The sequence below is a fragment of the Euleptes europaea genome, chromosome 4 (genome assembly GCF_029931775.1).
Source record: "Euleptes europaea isolate rEulEur1 chromosome 4, rEulEur1.hap1, whole genome shotgun sequence".
In the NCBI taxonomy this organism is placed as follows: Eukaryota; Metazoa; Chordata; class Lepidosauria; order Squamata; family Sphaerodactylidae; genus Euleptes; species Euleptes europaea.
Genome location: NC_079315.1, coordinates 68,205,383 through 68,228,361, shown reverse-complemented (window position 1 = coordinate 68,228,361; position 22,979 = coordinate 68,205,383). Strand labels below are relative to the sequence as shown.

Here is a 22,979-nt window from a genome sequence, read left to right as displayed (position 1 = left end):
ATCCAGCATGGCTTTTCTTATGTTCATATGAAACACACACTGACTAAGGGAAATGCTGGGTGTGTACTAGTCACTCTGATCCTCCAGAGGCTGTGCAGTCATGGAAAACCTTTAATTTGAATGAGGGCAGCTATGATATATGTTGCTTAAGAAGTGGCAGCACTATGGCTACTCTTCTGGACTAGGGTGGCCAGCTTCTGCCATCTTTCTTCATCTCCCACTGCTTTTTTGATGGCGAGGCAGGAGAAAAATCAGGGGGAATTGTTACACTCTGGGTGGAATGGGGGGGGGGCAAAATCTGTTATACTCATGGAAGAAAATAACAGAGTAAGACTTGGGTTTCATAGTAGAGATGTAGGCATTAAATGTAAAAGATGCACATATAATAAATAATAAAGGTCTGTCAAGTCACAACCATCTTATGACAACCCCTCAGGGTTTTTTCCCCAGCAATAGATGAGCAGAGATGGTTTGCCATTGTGTTCTTCTGCATAGCAACCGTGATCTTCCTTGGTTTTCTCCCAACCAACTATGAACTACGTCTAACCCTTCTTAGCTTCTGAGCTCTGCAAGTTCAAGCTACTCAGGAATATTCAAGCTGCTGCCCAGATAATAGAAACAAAAAATTACTCTTTTCTCATGCTAATAAAAGACCATAAGAAGAAACAAAGATACAAAGAATTTGTTTATATCTTCTACTTCCCCTATCCCTTGAATTATTGTATATGTTCCTTTATTATTCGCAAAACAGTCTAGTCTCAGTTGATACACAGCTAACTCCTGGTAACTGGAAAATACTATTGTAGGTTTAAAATATGTCATGTGAGATGAGATGGGCCCATGCTGCCTCCTAATGGGATGTTAAAACTTGGTAGTTTTTCCCTGCTGTCTTCAGCCTGAACTGCTTTTCATTTTGAGTTCTCTGCTCTCAACAGGCTGTAACACGTAAAACGCTCCCATTTCAAAGGCTAAATTAAGGGAATAAAAGCATATCTGCGAAATAAAATGGGTGCCTGTAAAGGTGTTCCTTCCCCGACAGTTGCTCAGATGCTGTTCAGAGAGGGGGAGGAATCTTTCAGCACAGCTGAACTATGATTCGTTGACTTCCCCAGACTTTTCGTCTTACAGTCCCAGCCCCCTCTCTCTTTTTTTTGAGAAGTTGACTTGCTGCTTCTCAGACGTGCACGTCAGCTGTAATCTCCAGAGATTTAGTCTGATACCATGAGCTCCGAAGCGGAGGAATCTAAAGAAGGTATGACTTGAGACATTTTTAAAGGCCTTTGCTTGTGTTGAAAAGTTAGCCCTCCTTTCAGAGCTGCTTCTGGCAGCAACATGCGATGAGGAACAGAAGTCTGTGTTCACTTTTGATTCTGAACTGGGAGGGGAGAAAGCAGAGGCATCCAAAGACTGCAGTCCAGATTTTACTGCAAATTCTGCATCGAAAGCCTTGACACCAAGGATGTTTTGTTGCTTTGTGCTGGAACTAAATATTTTACAAAGTATTAGTAATGTGGAAGGCTTTCTTGTTCACAGGCAGTAACGGCTTGAAAGGGGAAGGCATGCGTTAAAAAAATTAGATGCTGTGTTCCTTTGTAAAAGGAAGTTGTGTAATACAGAAAACTGAAAGATCGTTATTTTAGGAAAGAACTTTTCTGGTGTTAGCAACTTCCCCCCTTCCCCCAGCGTATATTCATGTTGCTTGATACAGCTTGAGTGAGAATTGTCAAAAGAGCCAACAATTTAATTTCCTCTGCTGTTGTGAAGAACTTGTGGAAGCTGGAAATACTCCCAAAAAATTGTGATTATTTATTAGTGTAAATTGAGGGAGGGGCATTGTCTGGTGGGTATGAAACTTTGATACAAAAGGCTATTTGAACCAAAGGTATGGAGAAAGGAGTGGGAGAAATAAGTATACTATCTGTGGATATTTTAAATGGCTGGAATATCTTGACTTTACGCTAGATAAACAGAAATTTAAATCATAATAATATAAACTATACTATCCATATTAGCAGCTTAGTGGAAGACCACACAGTATTTTAAAGCACTGCGGAAAGTGGCTCCGTTCTCCCACTGATTGTCTCTGCATCCCTACTATTTGAATGTTTCTAACTTGGGTCAGATCTAATCCTCCTTTTCTGAGTTGAAGGACCCTTCAAAACACTCTCTCCAAATAAAATCCCTTAAAATCCATGTATAGACATTGCTTTGACTAGTGTGATGCTGAGAGCTTCCACATAAGCTTCTCTTTCCTCTTCAGACAGAGACAAATGTGTTCCAAGTCCAGCGAACAATTGCTAGTTACCCTGAACCTTTCTCCTATAGCAACTCCTGAATGCAACATTCCTCTGGCAGCATGTACATTCCAACCCCTTTTGTATTGTAGATGAGTAAGCAGTGTACATGCCATGGCACGATTGCTTATGGGAAACACTTTTAAACATGTTTGACACACAGAATCAGTAGTTTAAGACAATATATTCCAGTTGTCTCCCCAGTAGTAGGAGGGATCATTGACTTGACACAAATTCTGAAGATCTTGAGATGCCCATGTATGCTTTGATATTGTGAAAGACCTAGTAGTAGAGACAATTCTAACTGTTGATTTATGAATGGGGCAGGATGAGTGGTTGTCTTCTGATGTTTTGTGAAAATAATGTATGTTGCATCTGGGTTTATAGTTATGTTAGAATATTATAAAAATTGTGTGTTCCTTTATTTAATTTCTGAACAGCGTTAGTGCTTGTTTTTTGAATGCTGCTTTCTGTATATTCTATATTAATATTGCTTATATATTCTGTAATAACAGGTGCCAAAATTCAGTACTGTGGTGCTACTGAGGAGGAATTGCATTAGAACCTTGAGGTTGATTTGTAAACCACCCTGTATTGTCTTCTAGGTCAATATAAATGTACTTTGTTATATTTTGCATCAATTTTAATTCTACTGTTCAACTATTTATAGCACCAGGCAAACATACATCACAACTAAATCCTGAAAATTTAATGTGTGAATAGGAACGCCTTTTATATATAAAAAGAATGATTCCCCTCATTTGGGGGTTAATAACAAACTCTTAAGTATGAACTGACATTTGGGGACAATAGAAAAGAGCAAGAGTCCAGTAGCACCTTAAAGGCTAAACAAATTTCTGGTAGGGTATGAGCTTTTGTGAGCCACAGCTCACTTCTTCAGATACCAGGTAAGGGTACATGTAAGAAAACTCTTCTTCGGGTTATTTTTTAGTTGTTGATTAGCATCAAACTGTTTCCATCTCACTTGGTAGTAGTGCCTCCCCCATGTTATACAAATTTTTAGCACTAGGTCGCAGGGTTTGAGCAAAGGCTGAATGTTATTTAAGATACATCCTTGGTAGGGTGGCCTACTCTGGTTTGGGAAATTCCCTGAGATTTGGGAGCACTTTCTGGGGAAGGTGGACTTTGGAGAGGGGAGGGAACTCAGAAGGGATGTGATTCCATATAGTCCACCCTCTGAAGCTGCCATTTTCTCCAGTGGCACTGTTCAATGTAGTCTGGAAATGTTATAATTCTGGGAAACATCCAGATCCCACCTGGAGGTTGATAATCCTATTTCATGCTTTGAGGAGAGGTTATGCAGAACCAGGGGAGGAAAATGGAGGCTGAATTGCATTAACCAGTGGTGTTACAACCATATTTTTTCTGGGTAAGAATCCATATGTTTTTTGCCTTGTTCTATTACTACTTATTTTTAGGTAATTTCTGTGTTTTTCTAGATAATTGAGCAACTCATACAAAAATACATGCATATGTGGGCCATTGAAAAACAAATGTTCTTTTAGTTGATTGAAAGCAGCTATGTGGTTTTTTAACATTTGGATAGTGTTGCAGCAGACCAGCTCTTAGTGCACCATCAGTTTTTGATAGGACGGAAGCTGGTGTTCATTAATCTTTGTACTATTCTGAAATGCTATAACTGATTTTAACACACTAGTGTGTAAAGACTGGACCTTTCTTCCTGAAAAGAGTTTTACAGTGCAGTCCTATGTAGAGTTACTCCCAGTGATACTCCCAGTGAAAGTTCATTACAATCAGTGAGCTTAGACTGCAGTAACTCTGCATAAGATTGCAGTCAGTTGTTCAAAATATGACAACATGTGCACCTACCTATTGGGCAGTGTGGCAACCTTCCTTCTGCTTCAGTTGCACCATTAGTATGAAGTTCTCACCTAATTTACATATAGTGCTTCTAGAGCTTCCGAAAGTAAGTGTAATTGTGTGAATACAGTCACTCACATTAAAGGATGTAAACAGCCTTCATGTTATTATAGGAAAAAAATACTCCAAGGACCTATTGATGGTAGTGATGATATATCCCCTCCCCCATAGCTTCCTATTATGATTTATGGACAGTGACTTCTATGAATCACAGAAGTTTTGAAAGGAAAAGATGCTAGATGGATCTCAGTCCTCTCCAGTATTTTCACTGGCCTATATTTCAATGTAATACCCTTCTTTTATTGATGTTGATTTTTATTGATATCAAGATGCTCGATAATAATATAACTTTTGATAAGATACTTTAAGGTGATGGGCAGCTAAATCTTATGGCTTAGATGCTCAAGCAGCACCAGCATAGCTTGTAGGTAAAAAAAGAAATGCCTCCCAGCCCTACTCCAAGAAGCATAGAGCATAGCAAGTTACTAGAGTCCATAGTGATATCACCCATGCACACCAATTACAGGAGCAGCATATGGAAGCAGTCAACCCACCCACAACTATGCCAGCATGCCCCCCTGATGTCAATTTGCCACCCACAGAACAGAACGAGTGCAGGAACAATGGCAACACAGCACCTTCCACTGCAGGGAGCACCATGTCACACCCTATAAACTACCACACTCTCCGGAGCTCCACACACAGGGCTAAGAATTCCCTCTTGCAAACATGTATCTTTTTGAGAAACAGAACACATAGAAGGAAGCACTGCTACTTCAACCATATCCTCAGACACCTCACTGGGAAGAGGAAAGTCCATGGCCTCACCTCCATAGAAGAAATAATGCCTTGAGGAGCAGGTTTTCACAATGCACCAGGGCTAGAAAGATTGCAGAGGAAGGCATAGTGCTCTGGAACAGCACCGGTTAAAGATGCCTGACATCCTTGGTTTCCTGTCCTGCATGTGGTTAGCTATAATATAACCTTGAAGGAGTCCCAGGTACAGTTGAAATGTTGCACTGGCCGACCTGCTCGCTGTGGGTGGCCCCTGAAACAATTCAAACCTTTATTGAATAGCATCACGATTGGGGTTCATCTTTGGTCTTCCAGTCCAGTCCCACATAGGGGACTGCGCTTGTGCAGGCCTTCCATTAGAGGTTTTACAAGCTTTAGCCACTGGGGGCGCAGTGGGCCAGAGCTGTGAGGCATTCCCTCCTGAATCATCACGTGCTTCCAGCATGCCGTGCCCCCTTCCCTCACTTCCTTTTTTGCCACTATCGGAGTCAGTCGCGTCTAGCCGAGCTGTAAGTTTTCTTGTGAGTTTTTTCTTAGAAGAGTCCTTTTCGTCCTGGGAAAGGAACAGACCTTCTTTCTGATGGCTCAAAAGAGTCTATTTAAAAGGTACACTCACTGCAGTGCCAAACTAACCCAGAATGATGAGCTATGTCTGCTTTGTCTGGGCGAGGGTCACAATGTGGCTACCTGTAAGGCTTGCCAAAAATTCACCACTGAGGCGAGGAATGATTGGGTAGCAAAAATGAAGGCTGTGCTGTGGCAGCAAGCCTTGGAGTCGGTTGAAACCCAGGAAAATACCTGCCTTGGAACCGACCCTTCCCTCTAAGACCTCCTCAGCCGCTTTGGTGAGATCGGTCTCGTCAAATCATGGCTCGGAACCAAAGACTCATTGGAATCGGTCTTCCTCACTGGTTCCGAGATGCTAATCGGAATCGCCTACTAAATGGCCTAAACTGAAGGAGAAGGACAAGAAGAGGGAGAAACATCTGTCAGATCCAGAATGTCATTGCCTGATGGAATCGACGTGGAAATCATCTCCAGAGGTCCAGGAGGTCTTACCTCCTCCTCCCAAGATCCCTTCTCTGAGACTTGAATCACCCCATATGTCATGATCTGAGCATGAAGAATTAATTGGTACTCTAAGCTGCTGCATGACTATATGTAGGCATGGTGAAAGGACAATTGGTGTAGTATGGGGCATGGGGCAGGATTTGTTTTTAACTCTAATGGAGCTCAATTGTAGTGTTAGCTATGGCTACTTTTTTGATGGCATAATGTTATTCTGTAAGGGAGCTAAGGATGCTTAGATGTTGTTAGGGGTATCATATACAGTAGAAGACAAAGTCAAGATAAAGGATGATCTTACAGGCTGGAAAATTGGGCTAAAGCTAACAAAACGAATCCCAACAGAGATAAATGTAAAGTTCTGCATTTGGGTAGGAAAATCAAATACGTAACTATAGGATGGAGGAGACTTGTCTTGGCAATATTATGTGCGAAAAAGACCTAGGAGTCTTAGTAGACCATACACTGAACATGAGTTAGCAGTGTGATGTGGTAGTTAAAAAGGCAAATGCGATTTTGGGCTACATCAACAGAAGTATAGTGTCCAGATCACATGAAGTGATGGTATTTCTTTACTCTGCTCTGGTTAGACCTCACTTGAAGTATTGTGTTCAGTTTTGGGCGCTGCAGTTTAAGAAGGATGTTGAGAAGCTAGAATGTGTCTAGAGGAAGGCAACGAAGATGGTGAGGGGTTTGGAGACCAAGTCCTATGAGGAAAGATTGAAGTAGCTCAGTATGTTTAGCCTGGAGAGAAGATGACTGTGTTAGCCAAATTGCTCGGTTATGAATATTTATGGGGAAATTAGCAAATCAATAACCGGCACTGGGCATAACCTGCAGGATCTAAACCTATGTCTACGGGAGTCCAAACCGTGATTCAAAGAATAAAGCCAAGGCAGTGGATTTAGTTTCAAGAGTTTTACTTAATAAAATGTGTGCACAAGCACTCAAATATCATACACCAACATACAGAGTCTAGGAATAAAAGGGAGGAGTAGAGAGACAGTTGCCAATGTGGCAGGCCCACGATGATGGGTTATACTGCACCTGTCCTGAAGCGGAGTTCTCCTGGGTTCCATGCAGCTAAAGGAGGGAGAAGGGGTATGGATTCCCGTTGCTTAATTAGCGGGGCTGGAAAGCTGGGTGGTCTGGCATTGCTGCCCAGACCGACACAGTGACAGCAAGTATGCAAGGGAAAGACCTAAGGTAAGGTATGGATAGTGTGGATCCCAGATATACTGTTCTCTGGGGGCGGGGTGATTGGATTACCCCTTCATGGTTCCCGTGTGACAAAAGGTGACAAAGACCCTAATGGTCAGCTGCCGGGGTGAGGCAATTGGGTAATTGAGTAAACTATTCTTTGATTTGCGCAATTCCGGGAGGGTCAGGAGTTGTCGGCAGATGAGGTTAACGAGCTGGACAAAGACGTGTATGGCTGGATCCAGGGTGCGTCACTCTGCATAGCCGGAGGAGCGATCCTTCATTACTGCTATCTTGATGCCTGTTGATGGGTCATCAATCATGCATGTGAAGGAGGAGGGGGGGAAGGACTGCGTGCGTGCCTGGACATGTCTCGCAAAATGACAGCCTGCTTGAGACTGGGTCAGAGAAGATGGATTCCCTCTGGTTCTCTCCAAGAGGCTTCTCTGCCCATGGTTCCTCCTTGTCAGTTTTCACTGGCAGGCGCGGGAGCCCTCCCCATTGCGTTTGGGACTTGGTGCGTGTCTGGAACAGTGGTGGCACGCATCTGTTTGGGTTGCCATGACCAGTCCAGGAGATAGGCAATCCGTTTCCTTACAACTGAGAAGTGATATGATAACCATCTTGAAGAATTTGAAGGGCTGTCATATAGAGGATGGTGCAGGGTTGTTTTCTGTTGTCCCAGAAGGTCGGACCAGAATCAGCAGTTAAAATTAAATCAAAAGAGTTTTCAGCTAAACATTAGGAAGAACTTCCTGACAGAGTTCTTAAGTGAACAGGCTTCCTCAGGAGGTGGTGGGCTCTCCTTCTTTGGAGGTTTTTAAGCAGAGGCTAGATGGCCATCTGATAGCAATGCTGATTCTGTGAACTTAGGCAGATAATGAGAGGAAGGGCAAGAAGGGATGAGTCAGTGCTCGGCTCTCAAGGCCCTTTCTTACTTGCCCAGGGTAATGCCAATCACCATTTTGTGGTGAGGAAGGAATTTTCCTCCAGGCCAGGTTGGCCAGGGATCCTGGAAAGGTTTTGTTGTTGTTGTTTTGTTGTTTTTTGCCTTCCTCTGGGCATAGAGCAGGGGTCACATAGGAAGGTGGGGGGAGGTCGTTGTGAATTTCCTGCATTGTGCAGGGGGTTGGACTAGATGGCCCTTGACGTCCCTTCCAGCTCTATGTTTCTAAGTCCCACTTCTCACCTGATGGTATCCATTTCTGGCCATTTTATCAGAACTGAACAAGGTTGGGTTATCTCTGAGTTACACCAGTATAGGGCTTAATTCCCACCCTAAATAATTTACACATTGGTTTTAGGATTGTTCTTTTTAAAGACCCAAATCTCTACTGTATAAGTTAATAATAAACTTTTCCAAGATCAAAGCTATGGCATTGGTTATAGTCTCCTGAACATGTATGGATGTTAGACTGCAAAGTCACTTTATTATTTACTTCATTTGTACCCTGCCTTTCTATCCAATAAGGACCCAAAGCAGCTTACATTGTTCTCCTCTCATCCAGTTTATCCTCAAAACAACGTTGTGAGATAGGTTAGACTGAGAGAGTGTGACTGGCCCAAGGTCACCCAGCAAGCTTTTGTGGCAGATTTGATCCTGGGTCTCCTTGATTCTAGTCTGACACTAATTAATGCAGCATACTGGTAAAGGTTGCTATTTAGGCACATTTACTCATGATTAAGCATTAGGATCAGTTGAGTTTCCAGGAAAACATTTAATAGATCTAAATGGGCTCAACATTTATAAGATCTAGTGGGCTGTACAGATAATATCTAGAAAAGTGGCAGCTTGTCTTTGCTTTTGAAGATTTTTTTTTCACAACAAAATTCCAAATTCAGAGAAATTACGTAGGGTTACTATAATAAAAAAAATAGAAATGGTTCAAAACAAGTCCAAAGATTCCTACCTATTTTATTTTGCAGTTGGATGTCTCTTTGTTCCTTACAAAGGTGAATCTTTGTTGGGGAGGAGCTGTAGCTGAGCGGTACATCATCTGCTAGGCATGTAGAAACTTCCAAGTTCAATCCCTGACATATCCAATTAGAATGATCAGGTAGAAAGTGATGTGAAAGTCTACTTCCTGAGACCCTGGAGAAGTAGGCAGTACTGAATTCAGTAGGCCACTGGTCTGATTCAGCATGAGGTAGGTTCATGTGTTCAACCTGGATGAATGATAATATCTCTTGGGACGTACCTGTTGACTAACATTTATGAGGACTCTTGATCAGACTTAGTTACAGCATTGAGCTTTTGAGCTGACTGGCAGCAACTGAGCTCCATTTTAATTAAGCGCATACCATGAAATATGGAGATCCAGAACTAGTCTGCTGTTGCTTCCACATGGATTTTTTTCACCTTTGCTTCCAAACTGGAGCACTGTTTGAAGGAGCAAAAATCTCCCACAGTGGTACAGTGGGGGAAATACTGTGATAATGGTAGCTGATGGAGGAAGGTACAAAGAAAACTCATCTGGGTGTTCTTGTCAATACCTCTGCATTCACATAAGAACATAAGAAAGGCCATGCTGGATCAGACCAAGGGGCATCAAGTCCAGCAGTCTGTTCACACAGTGGCCAACCAGGTGCCTCTAGGAAGCCCACAAACAAGACGACTGCAGCAGCACCATCCTGCCTGTCTTCCACAGCACCCAATATAATAGGCATGCTCCTCTGATCATGGTGAGAATAGGTATGCATCCTGACTAGTAGCCATTTTTACTAGTAGCCATGAATAGCCCTCTCCTCCATGAACATGTCCACACCTCTCTTAAAGTCATCCAGGTTTGCAACCATCACCACATCCTGGGGCAGGGGGTTCCACAATTTAACTATGTGTTGTGTGAAGAAATACTTCCTTCTATCTGTTTTGAATCTGTCACCTTCCAGCTTAAGCAGATGACCCCACATTCCAGTGTTATGAGGGAGAAAAGTTTCTCCCTGTCCACTCTCTCATGCATAATTTTATAGACCTCTGTCATGTCTCCCCTTAACCACCTTCTTTCCAAGTTAAACAACCCTAAGCATTTTAACTGCTCCTTAAAGGGCAGTTGCTCTAGTCCCCTGATCATTTTGGTTGCTCTTTTCTGCACCTTCTCAAGCTCTGAAATATCCTTTTTGATGTGTGACCAGAACTGTACACAGTATTCCAAGTGTGTTCTCATCATAGATTTGTACAAGGGCAGTATGATAGCAGCAGTTTTATTCTCTATTCCTTGTCCAATTATGGCCAGCATGGAATTGGCCTTTTTCACAGCAGCTGCACACTGGGTTGACATCTTCATTGAGTTATCCACTACCACCCCAAGATCCCTTTCTTGTTCTGTCGCTGCCAGCACAGATCCCATCAGTGTATATGTGAAGTAAGGCTGTTGAAAAAAAAAAATTGGTAAAATTCGGATTCGGCAAAATTTGGCTCGTTTTCATTCAGGAAATGCCGAAGTTCGAACTCCCCTGATTTGGATTCGTGGAATTTGGCACCAAGTTCCGAATTCGGGGAAAATTCGGCCGAATAAAGCCATTAAAAAATGCATCCGTGCCTTTCCACGGCTCCGGGGGGCATTTTGGGGGGTAGAGGTACCAAACTTTCAGGGTAGCTTGAGGGGACCCTTCTTGCAAGAATCCCCAAGTTTTGTAAAGATTGGGTCGGGGTCCCGAGGTATGGTGCTCGGAAGGGGTCGCCCCCCCCAAACCGCCCACAGGAATAAAGCCACTTAAAGCACATTGGCGGCATTCCGCGGCTCCGGGGGGGCATTTTTTGGGGTAGAGGTCCCTGACTTTCAGGGTAACTTGAGGGGGCCCTTCTTGCAAACCCCCCAAGTTTTGTAAAGATTGAGCCGTGGAATGCCGCCAATGTGCACACGCACCCCCCTTATGGGGATCTCTCTCTTACACAAACAGACCCACTCTCTTTCTCTCCCCGAGCTGCGCAGCAGCTGGGCTCATACACTCAACCGTGACTGAGTGGCCAGAAGAAGACCCAGCTTGGCCACCGATTGGCCGTGGGAGAATGCTGCTAGTTGCTTACTAACTGACGGTTATGCTGCTGATTCGGAGACCCCGAATTTTCCGAATTTATTCGGCGATCACCCCAAACTCGCCGAATTCGGTGCGTCGTTTTCCTGCCTTTTTTTAGTTTGGTACCATCCGAACTGAAAACTGCTGAATCAGGGCAAATTCGGCTGTTTATTCGGTTCGGACGAACTGAATCGACAGCCCTAATGTAATGTTGGGATTTTTTGCCCCAATATGCATCACTTTACACTTGCTTGGGAGAATGTTTTTCTGTATTCATGGTTTGATTAGCACACAATTTCGTCCCTGATCATTCAAGCCAATGCATACAGTTTCCCCCAACCCAGGTTACTTTAATGTGCAATGAACCCAGGTCCAAGCAGGGAGATCCAACCCATGCATAAAAAGACCTATGAGGTTAGTGAGACAGGATCTACCTTTACAGAAGCCATTTTGGGTTTTGCTCACCAGGACTTGCCCTTCAACAAACCAGTTACAATGAATGCAGAATCTTCACCAGCTTATGTTACTATGCTGAATTGTCCTTTGGTATGTGTTTCTAAAAAAAGAAGAAAATGAAACATACCTGTGTATGTAGTTTTGTTCAGACCTCTCTGTGATTGTGTTGGTAGTAATGCTATGTTCTCTATCTGTTTCAGCAAGCTGCTTTGTAACATACCTAAGAGTTAGGATCAAGTAGCTTAAGCAATTAATTACCTCTATCTCTACTTTAACAGTGGTGTAAATAGGAAATGGAACCAAACCCAATGTGTGTTAGTTTGAAATCTATTAAATAATATCATTAAATTATTGCCACTTGCTTTTCCAAGAATCACTAACAAGCACTGCAAATGCAATGAAGCCAGGATCTGAAAAACAGTAGCAGAAGTTATATAAGTTGGGTAAACTGTATCTTACATCACAAACAATGTGTTTTCCATTATTTAAACATCTGGACAAATTATATTTCAAAATACTGGTGTAACTGCTGTCTTTTAGTTATATTGCATAATATCAGAGTTTCATATAACAATTATCTTAGTGTGTAACTTGAATGTGAGTTTTGGTTTTATAGAGATGGGCTGGCAGTTCTAGGGACTGAACAGTGATGGCTAACTGTGATCTGTGATGTAGAAATTATATGGTTAGATGTAAAAAAAAATTGCTTTGCATGGAGATGATATGTAGCCATAACTGACTACTCTGTATAGGTTTAATACTTTGACACCAGCTCATGCTTTTTGTGTGTGCAGGAGTGGATATCTGCATTTGCTTGTTTGCCCCTTTTTATTTTTGAGTTGAGAATTTTATTTATTATTTATAATATATCTATGCTGCCTTTTCAAAGTGTTGCTCAATGCTGCTTACAATGAAAGACACTAGCCATTAAAACAACACATAATCAAAAACTACAACACTAGGCTATTGTAATATTATATACTATGTTCACTATGAATTTCTATCAAACATGACAGTAATGTATAGAAATGAAAGTATTCATACAATATTTTATAATATTCTATAAGCAATTGCACAGAACCCAACCTTCCAACAGAGGTAAAGGCAAACCCAAGAGTTCAACAGGTAAGTCAACAAGGTTCAACAGATAAATCAAGAAGTCCGTGTCTTTAAAGAACCAAGTGATGTATCTTCCTCCTTATGTGCAAAGTGGACCAGATAAATCTCCAGAGACCCACGGCTAGAAGTAGATCAAGAAGACGGGCTTTCCGGATAATAATTAGGCTCCGTTTGCTCTTCCAGCTTCTTTAGTTACTTCAGGGGAGGGACTTCAATGCCATAGAGTCCAATGGCCAAAGTAGTCATTTTCTCCAGGTGAACTGATCTCTATCAGCTGGAAATCAGCTGAAATAGCAGGACATCTCCAGCTAGTACCTGAAGGCTGGCAACCCTCCTTGAGAGGCAAATCTTAACTGGTGGGCTGGATAGTAATGGGAGGAGATGGTCCTTCAGATATCTTGGCCTCAAGCTATTCAGGGCCTTTAAGATTAGAACCAGCACTTTGAATTGTGCCTGAAAGCAGATGGGTAGCCATTTGGAAGCAGTTTATTTTGAATTGTAAACTTACTTATATGCAGTGGCTCATAAGTGTAGTGTACTGTCTGTTGTTATAGAGGGAGGCCACTGTTTCGGGAACCTGGAAGCCTCAGGTAAAATGTGTTTTAAACTACAGCAATCATTATATGTGCACTGGTCCTGAGAGTCACCGTGTGTGACCCCTCTTTTGTGGCCATACAATCCTTCTAAGTACAATATTCCCATGCTCACTCACTATGGCCAGCCTCACTATGGAACATACCAGACTTTCTATTGATACTCCGAGATATGTGTGTATGTTTATGGCAGCAGCATGCATAACCGTGTTTTGTGGTCTAGTAAGCTTTATCTATTTGCTTGCAAACTTAAGCTAGTACAAACACCTGACAACTATATCATGTAGATTTGGTGACTTGAGCAAATATAAAATTGGCAAACATTAACTTTGGAATGTTATACTACTATCAACTTCATCCATACCTCTGTGATAGATTTGTTTAATATCCTAGTGAACTTGGTTGGCAGAAAGCTCACTTGGAATCAGTTTTAACTGAGGATTTTTGCAGAATCTTAGTTTAACAATAGAATCCAAGATATAAATATCTGCACTTGAAATTGTTCCAAGTGTTTCTCAACTTTGCTATCTATAGATCTCTTCAAAATGGCACAGGGTACAAAGTTGATATTCATGAACACATGAAGCTGTCATATGATTAATCTATGTTTTAAAATAATGTCAGACCATTGGCTCCTGCTTTTGAACAAAGTGTTAATGAGCACATGAAGCTGCCTTATACTAAGTTAGACATTTTGCCTGTTAAGGTCAGCACTGTCTACGCTGATTGCCGACAGCTCTCCAGGGTCTCAGGTAAACTTTTCAATTCAGTATTTAAAGAACTGCATAGCTATTTGTGCATGCCTTTGGGGTACTTTACACTTGTGTTTCTGTAAGAACAGTCCTTCCACCACATAGTATTTTTTGAAAGCAGTCTGCAATTTTCAAAGAAAAAAGTGAAAAATCTGACTGGGCCATTTCTAGGGTTGCCAACCTCCAGGTATTAGCTGGAGATCTCCTGCTATTACAACTGATCTCCAGCCAATAGAGATCAGTTCACCCAGAGAAAATGGCTACTTTGGCAATTGAACTCTATGGCACTGAAGTCCCTCCCCTCCCCAAACCCCGCCCTCCTCAGGCTCCTCCCCAAAAACCTCCCATTGGTGGCAAAGAGGGACCTGGCAACCCTAGCCATGTCAGAGGCTTTGGGTGCACAACCAAATAGGTTGCCAAAACCTCCATCTTTAACTTTCAAAAAGCCCATGGCAGAGCAAATAGGTTCTCTGTCCACAAAACGATATTGTACAAAGTCCAATATTGCACATAGAAGAATACGAATGCAGGGGTTTCTAACCATGAAGTAACATATCTAGTGATGTCAAGATGTTTCATGGAACTGGTCCAGATCTGAAAAATTAGGTTTTACAGAGCTTTATAAAAAGGCCGTGTTTTTTTTTTTTTTGCGTTATTTGTAACAGACATTCATATCTCTTATGATCTCTCATAAAAGTATTTCTCCTGTTTTGCTTGTACAAACAAGTTAAGCAATGATAAGGAAAGGAGTCCTATGCTTGAAGATTGTCATCTTCAACAGTTTAGGAATTAATGGGGCCTGGCTGATAACAGAAGCCAGTTTTTGTGCATGAACTATATGGAAGCTTGAAAACAGGTGCCTGGAGCATATGGCTTAATATAGTCAGGATGCTATTGTGCTATAATATTTCTACTCACTCATGTCTGAAATAGATATGAACAGGCAGTTTGAAACAAGAACATGATTTTGTTCTCTTTTCATCTTTGGAGTTAAGTTTGCATTTGGTGAAGATAGTTTCACAGAGTCTTTGTAGTCTATTTTAGGTTTGCCTGCCTTTGCTTCTTTGCTTTGCTTGGCTAGTTCAGAGGGCAGCAAGGCAGAGTCTGATTGTGCAAGAGAATGGAGGAAGTGCTGGGACAGGTGATCGGGATGAGTGAGCTTCACTTCGTGCCAGATTTAGACGAAGAGAGGCCCTAGGCTATTCCACTTGTGAGGCCCCTCCCAATCCCCCACCCTCATGGCTAATGTTTTAAACAAAATTCACTGAAGCCGAGGATAATGATGGGTGTTTAAAATAGTGCAATTCACAATGCCTCCTCTAAGGGACATAAGATGTTATTGTTAAATATCGTAGTGATTGAAAAAAACATATTATACACCTTGGCCAGAGGCTCCCAAGATTTTGAGGCCCTAGGCTTCAGCCTGCCAAGCCTATGGGTAAATGGCTTCACTCATTAGATCTCTGAAGGGTCAACGTGAACAACAAATGGAATGGCACCTAGCTGTCAGCATTACATTGATGGGCAGAAGAAAAATAATAATTTTTGCCTGACCCAGTCAGGAGCTAACTATATAAATGTACTTTAGCAATCAGGATGGAGTTCAAGCGGCTTTTTCAGAAGGGTCAGTCTGTCTTACTTTGAGGGTTTTGTTGGGAAGTAATTTCTGTGCAGGAAGTTTGAAGTCATTACTACTACACAAGATCTTTAGCCACTGCTACTAGTTTATATGAGAGTTTCTTATCTCTGGACTACTGGAGTTTTTTATTCTGCATGTGTGAGCGTATGGTACACAGCAGAAACTCTGGGAGACAAATCTTGCAGTTAATTATCTCATCAGCTGTCTAGGCTCCAAAATCCAGTACTAAGCCCTGGTCCATACAACCTCCTCCTCTCAAAGTAGTTGCATGGGGAAAGTAGTAAATGATCTCTGGATACCTGTTATTTTTCTCCACATGTCTGCAACCTGGGAGATTTTATGAATATTAACTGAGGCATATAGTTGTATGGATGGGACCTGAAATATGGAAGCCATATATGTGGAACTGGATAGGAGGAAGTACAGGGGTAGACACACAGAGCTGGCTGTCTTTGGCATGGTGGAGGTGGAAAGGGCCGTCAAGTCACAGCTGACTTGTGATGGCAGAAAGGTGTGATATAAATTCTGTAAATTACATTAATTAAATTAATGTGTGTGATGCTGAAGAAGGTGGAATTCCATAGCAGAAAGCCCAGAGTCAAAGCAGTTCATGGGGAAGCCAAGAGTGTGCCCAAGACGGTGTGTGTGGGAATCAGAACAAAGGAGAAGCTTTGCAAAAAGGAAGGGAGAATCATCTGGCTCTGAGGAATTACGAGCATGAGGAGACATGAGCATTTTATCTGATGACTCATTTAGAAGTGCAGGTCCATTTAACAAGCAGTGGATTTACATGCGTAGATCAAGGTTATATTGCCATCCTAAGCAGAGTTACACCCTTCTAAGTAGACTGAAGTAAGTGGGCTGAGAAGAGTATAATTCTACTTAGGGATGGCACAGGAAGTTTATTTAAGGACTGTTTCTGAACTTTTTGGGTAGAATTTCTCTTTTCACAGCTGCTACTTAATTAGTGAATTACTTTACTACTGAAAGTGTCAGTCTTGGAACACTACTTATTCATCAGGGGTGTTTCCTTTCTTCAAGTGAAACTTTTACATTCAAAATGGAAAAAAATAAATTAGAAATATCAGTTAGAAATACCAGGTAAGAGGAGACCTAGTGAATTGCTAAGGTGCGGTAACTCTATTGTAAGAACTTCAACAGAATTTGAAAAACTGTTCATATCAGACAGTAAAATCTCAATCTCCAGTATGTATCTGATTTTGTTAAAAATGATGTTTAAACCTGATTTAAACATTTATAATAAGTGGTATAAATGTATAGGTGTTGGTTTTGTAATGAAAACAATGCAGATTTTTTTTTCATTTGTGCCTTTCGGAAACAGATTGTTTAAATTATGTCATCCAGATTGGGAAAGCAAATTCCTTTTAAGCCAGAAACTTTGTTGTTGAACTGTCTTCCTGATATCCTGGGAGATCAGTGGATAGTTGCATTACATATGATAACTGCAGCTTGAATGGTCTTTGCTAGTAGAATCAGAAAGCCTCCCCTAAGATACTTGATAGGATATCAAAAATAAAAGAAGTGTATATTTTAGTGAAGCTAGCTGCTTACCAAAAAATAATGATATTAATAGTGTAGTCCTTTTATGGTCAAGAATGATTCAAAGAATGGAGATGTCCATTTTATAAGAAGGTATAGTTATGGTTAAGTGAGAAGGGGTTACTGATGCAGAGCTGTAAAGAACTTTATGTGATTTTATACATATTATTTTTTTATACGACTATTTGTTTTTAGTTTATGTATATATATATGTATATGTGTATATATATATATGTGTGTGTGTGTGTATGTGTGTGTGTGTGTGTGTGTGTGTATATATATATATATATATATATATTGTTGACTGTCCATTTTTATTAATAAACATGTTAACAAGGGGGGAAAAAAAGAAATATCAATTTTCAGTTGTTTCGGTACCCTTAAGAACTCAACCCTAGGGGTATTCATGGCTATTAGTTAAAATGGATACTAGTGATGCTGCATACCTATTCTCTCTAGTATCAGAGGAGCATGCCTATTATATTGGGTGCTGTGGAACACAGGCAGGATGGTGCTGCTGCAGTCATCTTGTTTGTGGCTTCCTAGAGGCACCTGGTTGGCCACTGTGTGAACAGACTGCTGGACTTGATGGACCTTGGTCTGATCCAGCAGGGCCTTTCTTACGTTCCTATGTTCTGTTCTACACCAGGATAAGCCATAAAACATAGGTAGTGAGGACAGATGAAACTTTCTCCTTGGTACAGTGTCTGTTTCTCTCACCACTGAGTAACTTTCAATTCATATCTCAAGTGTTAGGAGAAAAAGTTTCCAAATCAGAGGCTTCCCTCAGATATACTTCAGAAGTACAAAAATATATATGTTTCTGTCTACAAATGAAGCACTGCAAAGTTGTGAAGGCTGATAAAAGAATAGTATAAGTGTTTTATAAGATTCTGGTTAACATGTAAGATGTAGATCTGGGCTGGGATATTCCTGCTAGTACATGAGCAGTGATTCTAGATAAGTAATATATTGTCAAGCAAAAGTGTTACTACTAGAGCTAATCTGTCTGTGTAGTAATTTTTTTAAAAAAAATTCTGGATTAACTCTTCAACAAAGTGCCCCTGACACTCTTGTAAGTCTGTTTTGTTGTGAGGACAGGGAGGGGCTCTTCAGGGTCTTTTAGTTTTAAAAAATGAGGATGCCAACATAGTAACATGTGATTTTCAAAAACTGACAATTTGAAAACCGGGGACACTGAGGAAAATACTAATTGAAACAAATGTGAGTGACTCTTACATACTTATTTTTCATAAAGTGTTAGAATAGTCTTTTTTGTTAGTTTAGAGTATTCTTACTCTTTCTTAGATGCATATGGTTAAAATATAGTAATATGATCTCAGTTGCTGCTCTCAAAATAGATCACAATGGTTTCTCTGGCATGTGAGCAGTTCTCATCTATGAAAAAGACATGCTCAAATGGTTTGAACTATAAAATAAACTATTTATACTGCACTAATAGCAGAATCTTTGTTGTGAGCATCAGTAGTCTGTCTTGGAAACATTCCAAATTCTAGAATCTGATTTGAGGTATTTTTCCAGATGTGGCTGGGAAAAAGGGAGTTCAATCTTACATTCCATCAGCCATATGAACGATGTATATATAAAGATTGATGGTAATCCATATACATGTAGTTATTAGGGAATGACAGCAGAGTTTCCTCTAACTGTTACAGAATCCAAGGTCCATATCTTTCTGAAGGCCAGACTGGACCTACTCATGTATACACAAGTAGAATCGTTTTACCCCATTTTCAGGTGAGAAGAGTTTGTCTGAAATTAGCCCCCTGATGCATTATTTATATATAGCCTGTAATCTCATGAAAGAATCTTTCTTAGGTCTTCTCTCTAGTGTACTAAAATGTGTTCAGTTTTTTACAGGGAAGGGATTTTTAGACAAACTCTTCTGTATGAAATATGGGACAATTCCTACAAGTAGACTGTACCATCTTAGAAACCCATGCATGAATCAACCCTGAATTAAATATCTCTTATGTAAGCCTGTGGACTACTCCAAAAGAGCAAACAATAGTTTTAATCATCACTTTGAGTCAGAATTTGTTTCTGGATGAACTCACAATGTAACTATGTACAGCCATGAATACAGGACAAATGTTCTCAAGCCTAAGTAAATATATGAATAAATCTTATGTGTATCTCACCCAAGCAAAATTTGGTTCATGCATAATACTTCTGCCAGAGGGAAGACTCTGTGACTATTGTGAAAAGCTGTTTTCTTTTCATTTCCAATGGACATGAGTACGCAGGACTTGTTCTCTGTAATAATGATGTTTAACAGAGAGAATAAATAACTGATTATAGCTTTGGTTATTTAGTGATACAAATTGCTTGGTTTTAAACATATTTCCATTAAACTTGCATTTTATTTCATTTCAAGTTACATTTTCTGAAAAGGGTATTGGTGATCCAGTATCAAGCACAGTAAGTTAAAAACTGATTTTCTGCTCAAAAGACATAACCCTGAGAAAATATCTTGCTTAATATTTTTTTAATGACATGTTTAGGCTTGATACAATCTAGTATTTCATGGAGTTGATCCCCTGTTTGATGTCTTTTAACTATCTAAATGTAACCCAGCACAACCCTGGCTGCAGATCCCTCTCCTAAATTACCTTCTCCAATTGGAGATTTGGGAGGGGGGATTCAAATCAATAAATGACAGCACCCCTGTGGCTTGGCAAGCAAATGTGAAATTGCTTCAGAAGGGGAAAAACATTCAAGATTTTAAGGTTTTCTAGGTAACAAATACTTATAATAAACCCTGCAACTTTACAACTAGAGGTAAAACTGAATCATAATGGCTATGAACACAGCAACTGACTTTAGAAGGAGCACTCCAAAAATGGCAGATTCTAGCAAGAGGAAGTCCCAAGTGTTAACTTAAAGAAGTGCAGGGCTGCTTCCTCCCTGTATGCTGTTCAATGGCCCTTTCTGCTGTTGCTCTGGATGCTTTGTTTCTCTCACTCGGGCATGCAAAGAAATTAGCAGTTCCCTCAGTTCAGCTTTAGGACTTTTCTTTCCTGCTGTAGGCCAGACTGACCAAGGGGGTAGCAACTTGATTAACTGCCTCATGGCTCCCTAGGCCCTAAATGCTAAACCTTTCAATAGAAATAAAATAATGTGTTGTGAAAATGACATGGATTACAGAAACACTGCAACTGACTGAGTTCTCAAGTTATAGATTTTTTAATCTTATGGTAAAACATAGTTGTTCCCAGTAACTATCAGCCCTTCCTCTGGAAGTTGTAGTGCTATCCTAAACAGAGTTACACCCTTCTAAGCCCATTGACTTTAGGTAGGGATGCCAACCTCCAGGTACTAGCTGGAGATCTCCTGCTATTACAACTGATCTCCAGCCGATAGAGATCATTCTCCTGGAGAAAATGTCCGCTTTGGCAATTGGACTCTATGGCATTGAAGTCCCTCCCTTCCCCAAACCCGCTCTCCTCAGGCTATGCCCCAAAAACCTCCCGCCGGTTGCAAAGAGGGCAACCCTAACTTTAGTGGTGGGGTTGCCAGCTCTGGGTTGAGAAATACTCTGAGATTTTGGGAGTGAAGCATGAGGAGGGCAGGGTTTGGGGAGGGAAGTGACTTCAATTTCTTCCAAAGCAGCTATTTACTTCAGGTGAACTGATCTCTGTCAGCCGGCGATCAGTTGTAATTCCAGGAGATCCCCAACTACCATCTGGAGACTGGCAGCCCTATTCAGTGGACTTAGAATGGTGCAGCTGTGCTTAGCATGACACTCTTTGATAAGTAAATGCTTAGCACCACAATTTTTAGAAGAGAGAAATGGAAACAAATATTTTAAGATTAATACAATTTTATGTGGTATTTCGGGTACATGTTTTACTTCTGTAGTATTTATGGATCTTTTAAACTATCCAAATACAACAACCCAAGTCATAACCAAAGAGTATTAAATAACAATTTATTTTATACCATTTTCTAAAATACTTAAAATTCAAATATATATATATATATTTAAAATTTTGTAGCTAGTGTAATTGTCTGGTTAATTGTTAACCAACAATTTGAATAGCTACAATAAATAACAATAAATAACAATAAATAACAATAAATTAACATTTGTTTTTTGGAAATATTGATTTCAATAGGTTATTTAAAATATTTTTCAGTTATTGAAGTTGGCTTGATTTACATAATTTACATTGTTAATATTTCTTTCTCTCTTTCTTTCAGTGGCAACAGATGTCTTCAGTTCCAAAGGTTTGGCCGTTCAGGCCCAGAAGAAAATTCTTGGCAAAATGGCATCCAAATCAATAGCAAATGCTCTGATAGATGACACTAGCAGTGATGTGTTGGATGAACTCTACAGAGTGACAAAGGAATACACACAAAACAAGAAGGAGGCAGAGAAAATAATTAAAAATCTCATCAAAACTGTTATCAAGTTAGCAATCCTTTACAGAAATAACCAGTTCAATCAAGATGAGATCATCCTTATGGAGAAATTCAAGAAGAAGGTTCATCAGCTGGCTAAAACTGTGGTAAGCTTCCATCAAGTAGATTATACCTTTGACAGAAACTTTTTGTCAAAACTGTTGAATGACTGCAGAGATCTTCTTCATCAAATCATTCAGCGTCACCTAACTGCTAAATCACATGGACGTGTCAACAACGTCTTTGATCACTTCTCAGATTGTGAATTCCTGGCTGCTTTGTACAATCCATTTGGACCCTACAAGTCTCACTTGCAGAAACTTTGTGATGGGGTCAACAAAATGCTAGATGACGGAAATATATAAATAACTGCAATAGACTGATCATATATTCATAGACTGCGGACGACTTATGTAATTGATTTCATGAAGGAAAGGGAGGTGTGTGGGGGAAGTTACATGTATAGTAGTAAGAGACAAATGTCTCAAATATCAAAAAAAATATTATAAAACCTCTTACCAGTGAACCCATTTATTTGAATTCTCCCATTGCTGTTTCCAGTGATGCTTTTTGCAGTGCTTTGCTTTAAAATGTGAAGTATAAAGGCATGTAATAGGACTGCTTAAGTGAAACTGGCCTTTTTGTTAAATAGGCAAGAATATTGTATAGCTAGAAAATTCAAATGCATATTTCTTGTAGACAAATATTTATAATCTATAAAAAAAACAGTATTTTTATATGTAGGATTTAAGACAATGGCACATAACTGGATTTACATTTACAAAAACTATTTTAATTTAGATTCATATATGCTGGATAGATACTTAGGTCACATTGTCTTTTGTTTCTTAGGGCTGGTTTACATATAAAATAGTTGGGGACAACCCAATCACTTCTGAAATGTGCAGGCTGCTGCCAAACTTGAAGCACATTGGTGTAATTGAACATCTCTGCTTGATTGCATATACATAGTTTCCGTGCTGGTAGTGTTAGTTCTTCAAGCTCCTGCCATGAGTCTAATGTGTAGGGGTACTGTTTCACAGGAAGTGCTTCCATCTAACCCAGCTCTAAACTTTGTTACATGTACTTCTGAAGCAATGACTTCCTCGTGTGACTTTAATCTCAAACTTTGCTTTATTAATCTGTAGTACAATAGTTCTGC

General features: G+C 40.4%; 1 protein-coding gene across 1 annotated transcript; it reads left to right on the top strand.

The window, feature by feature from the left end:
• Positions 1–1,165: 1,165 nt before the first annotated feature.
• Positions 1,166–22,245, top strand: TNFAIP8 (TNF alpha induced protein 8). Its single transcript, XM_056848538.1, has 2 exons — positions 1,166–1,252; positions 21,617–22,245. Exons 1-2 carry the CDS (start codon positions 1,222–1,224, stop codon positions 22,180–22,182), a joined length of 597 nt encoding a protein of 198 aa, XP_056704516.1. The 5' UTR covers positions 1,166–1,221; the 3' UTR covers positions 22,183–22,245.
• The last annotated feature ends 734 nt before the right edge of the window (positions 22,246–22,979 follow it).

What these genes read in the sequence shown, in the direction of transcription:
- TNFAIP8 (XM_056848538.1), top strand. Translation starts at nt 1,222, where the DNA reads ATGAGCTCCGAAGCGGAGGAATCTAAAGAAG. An exon ending in AGCGGAGGAATCTAAAGAAG is followed by an intron (nt 1,253 to 21,616) that starts GTATGACTTGAG and finishes TCTTTCTTTCAG; the next exon opens with TGGCAACAGATGTCTTCAGT.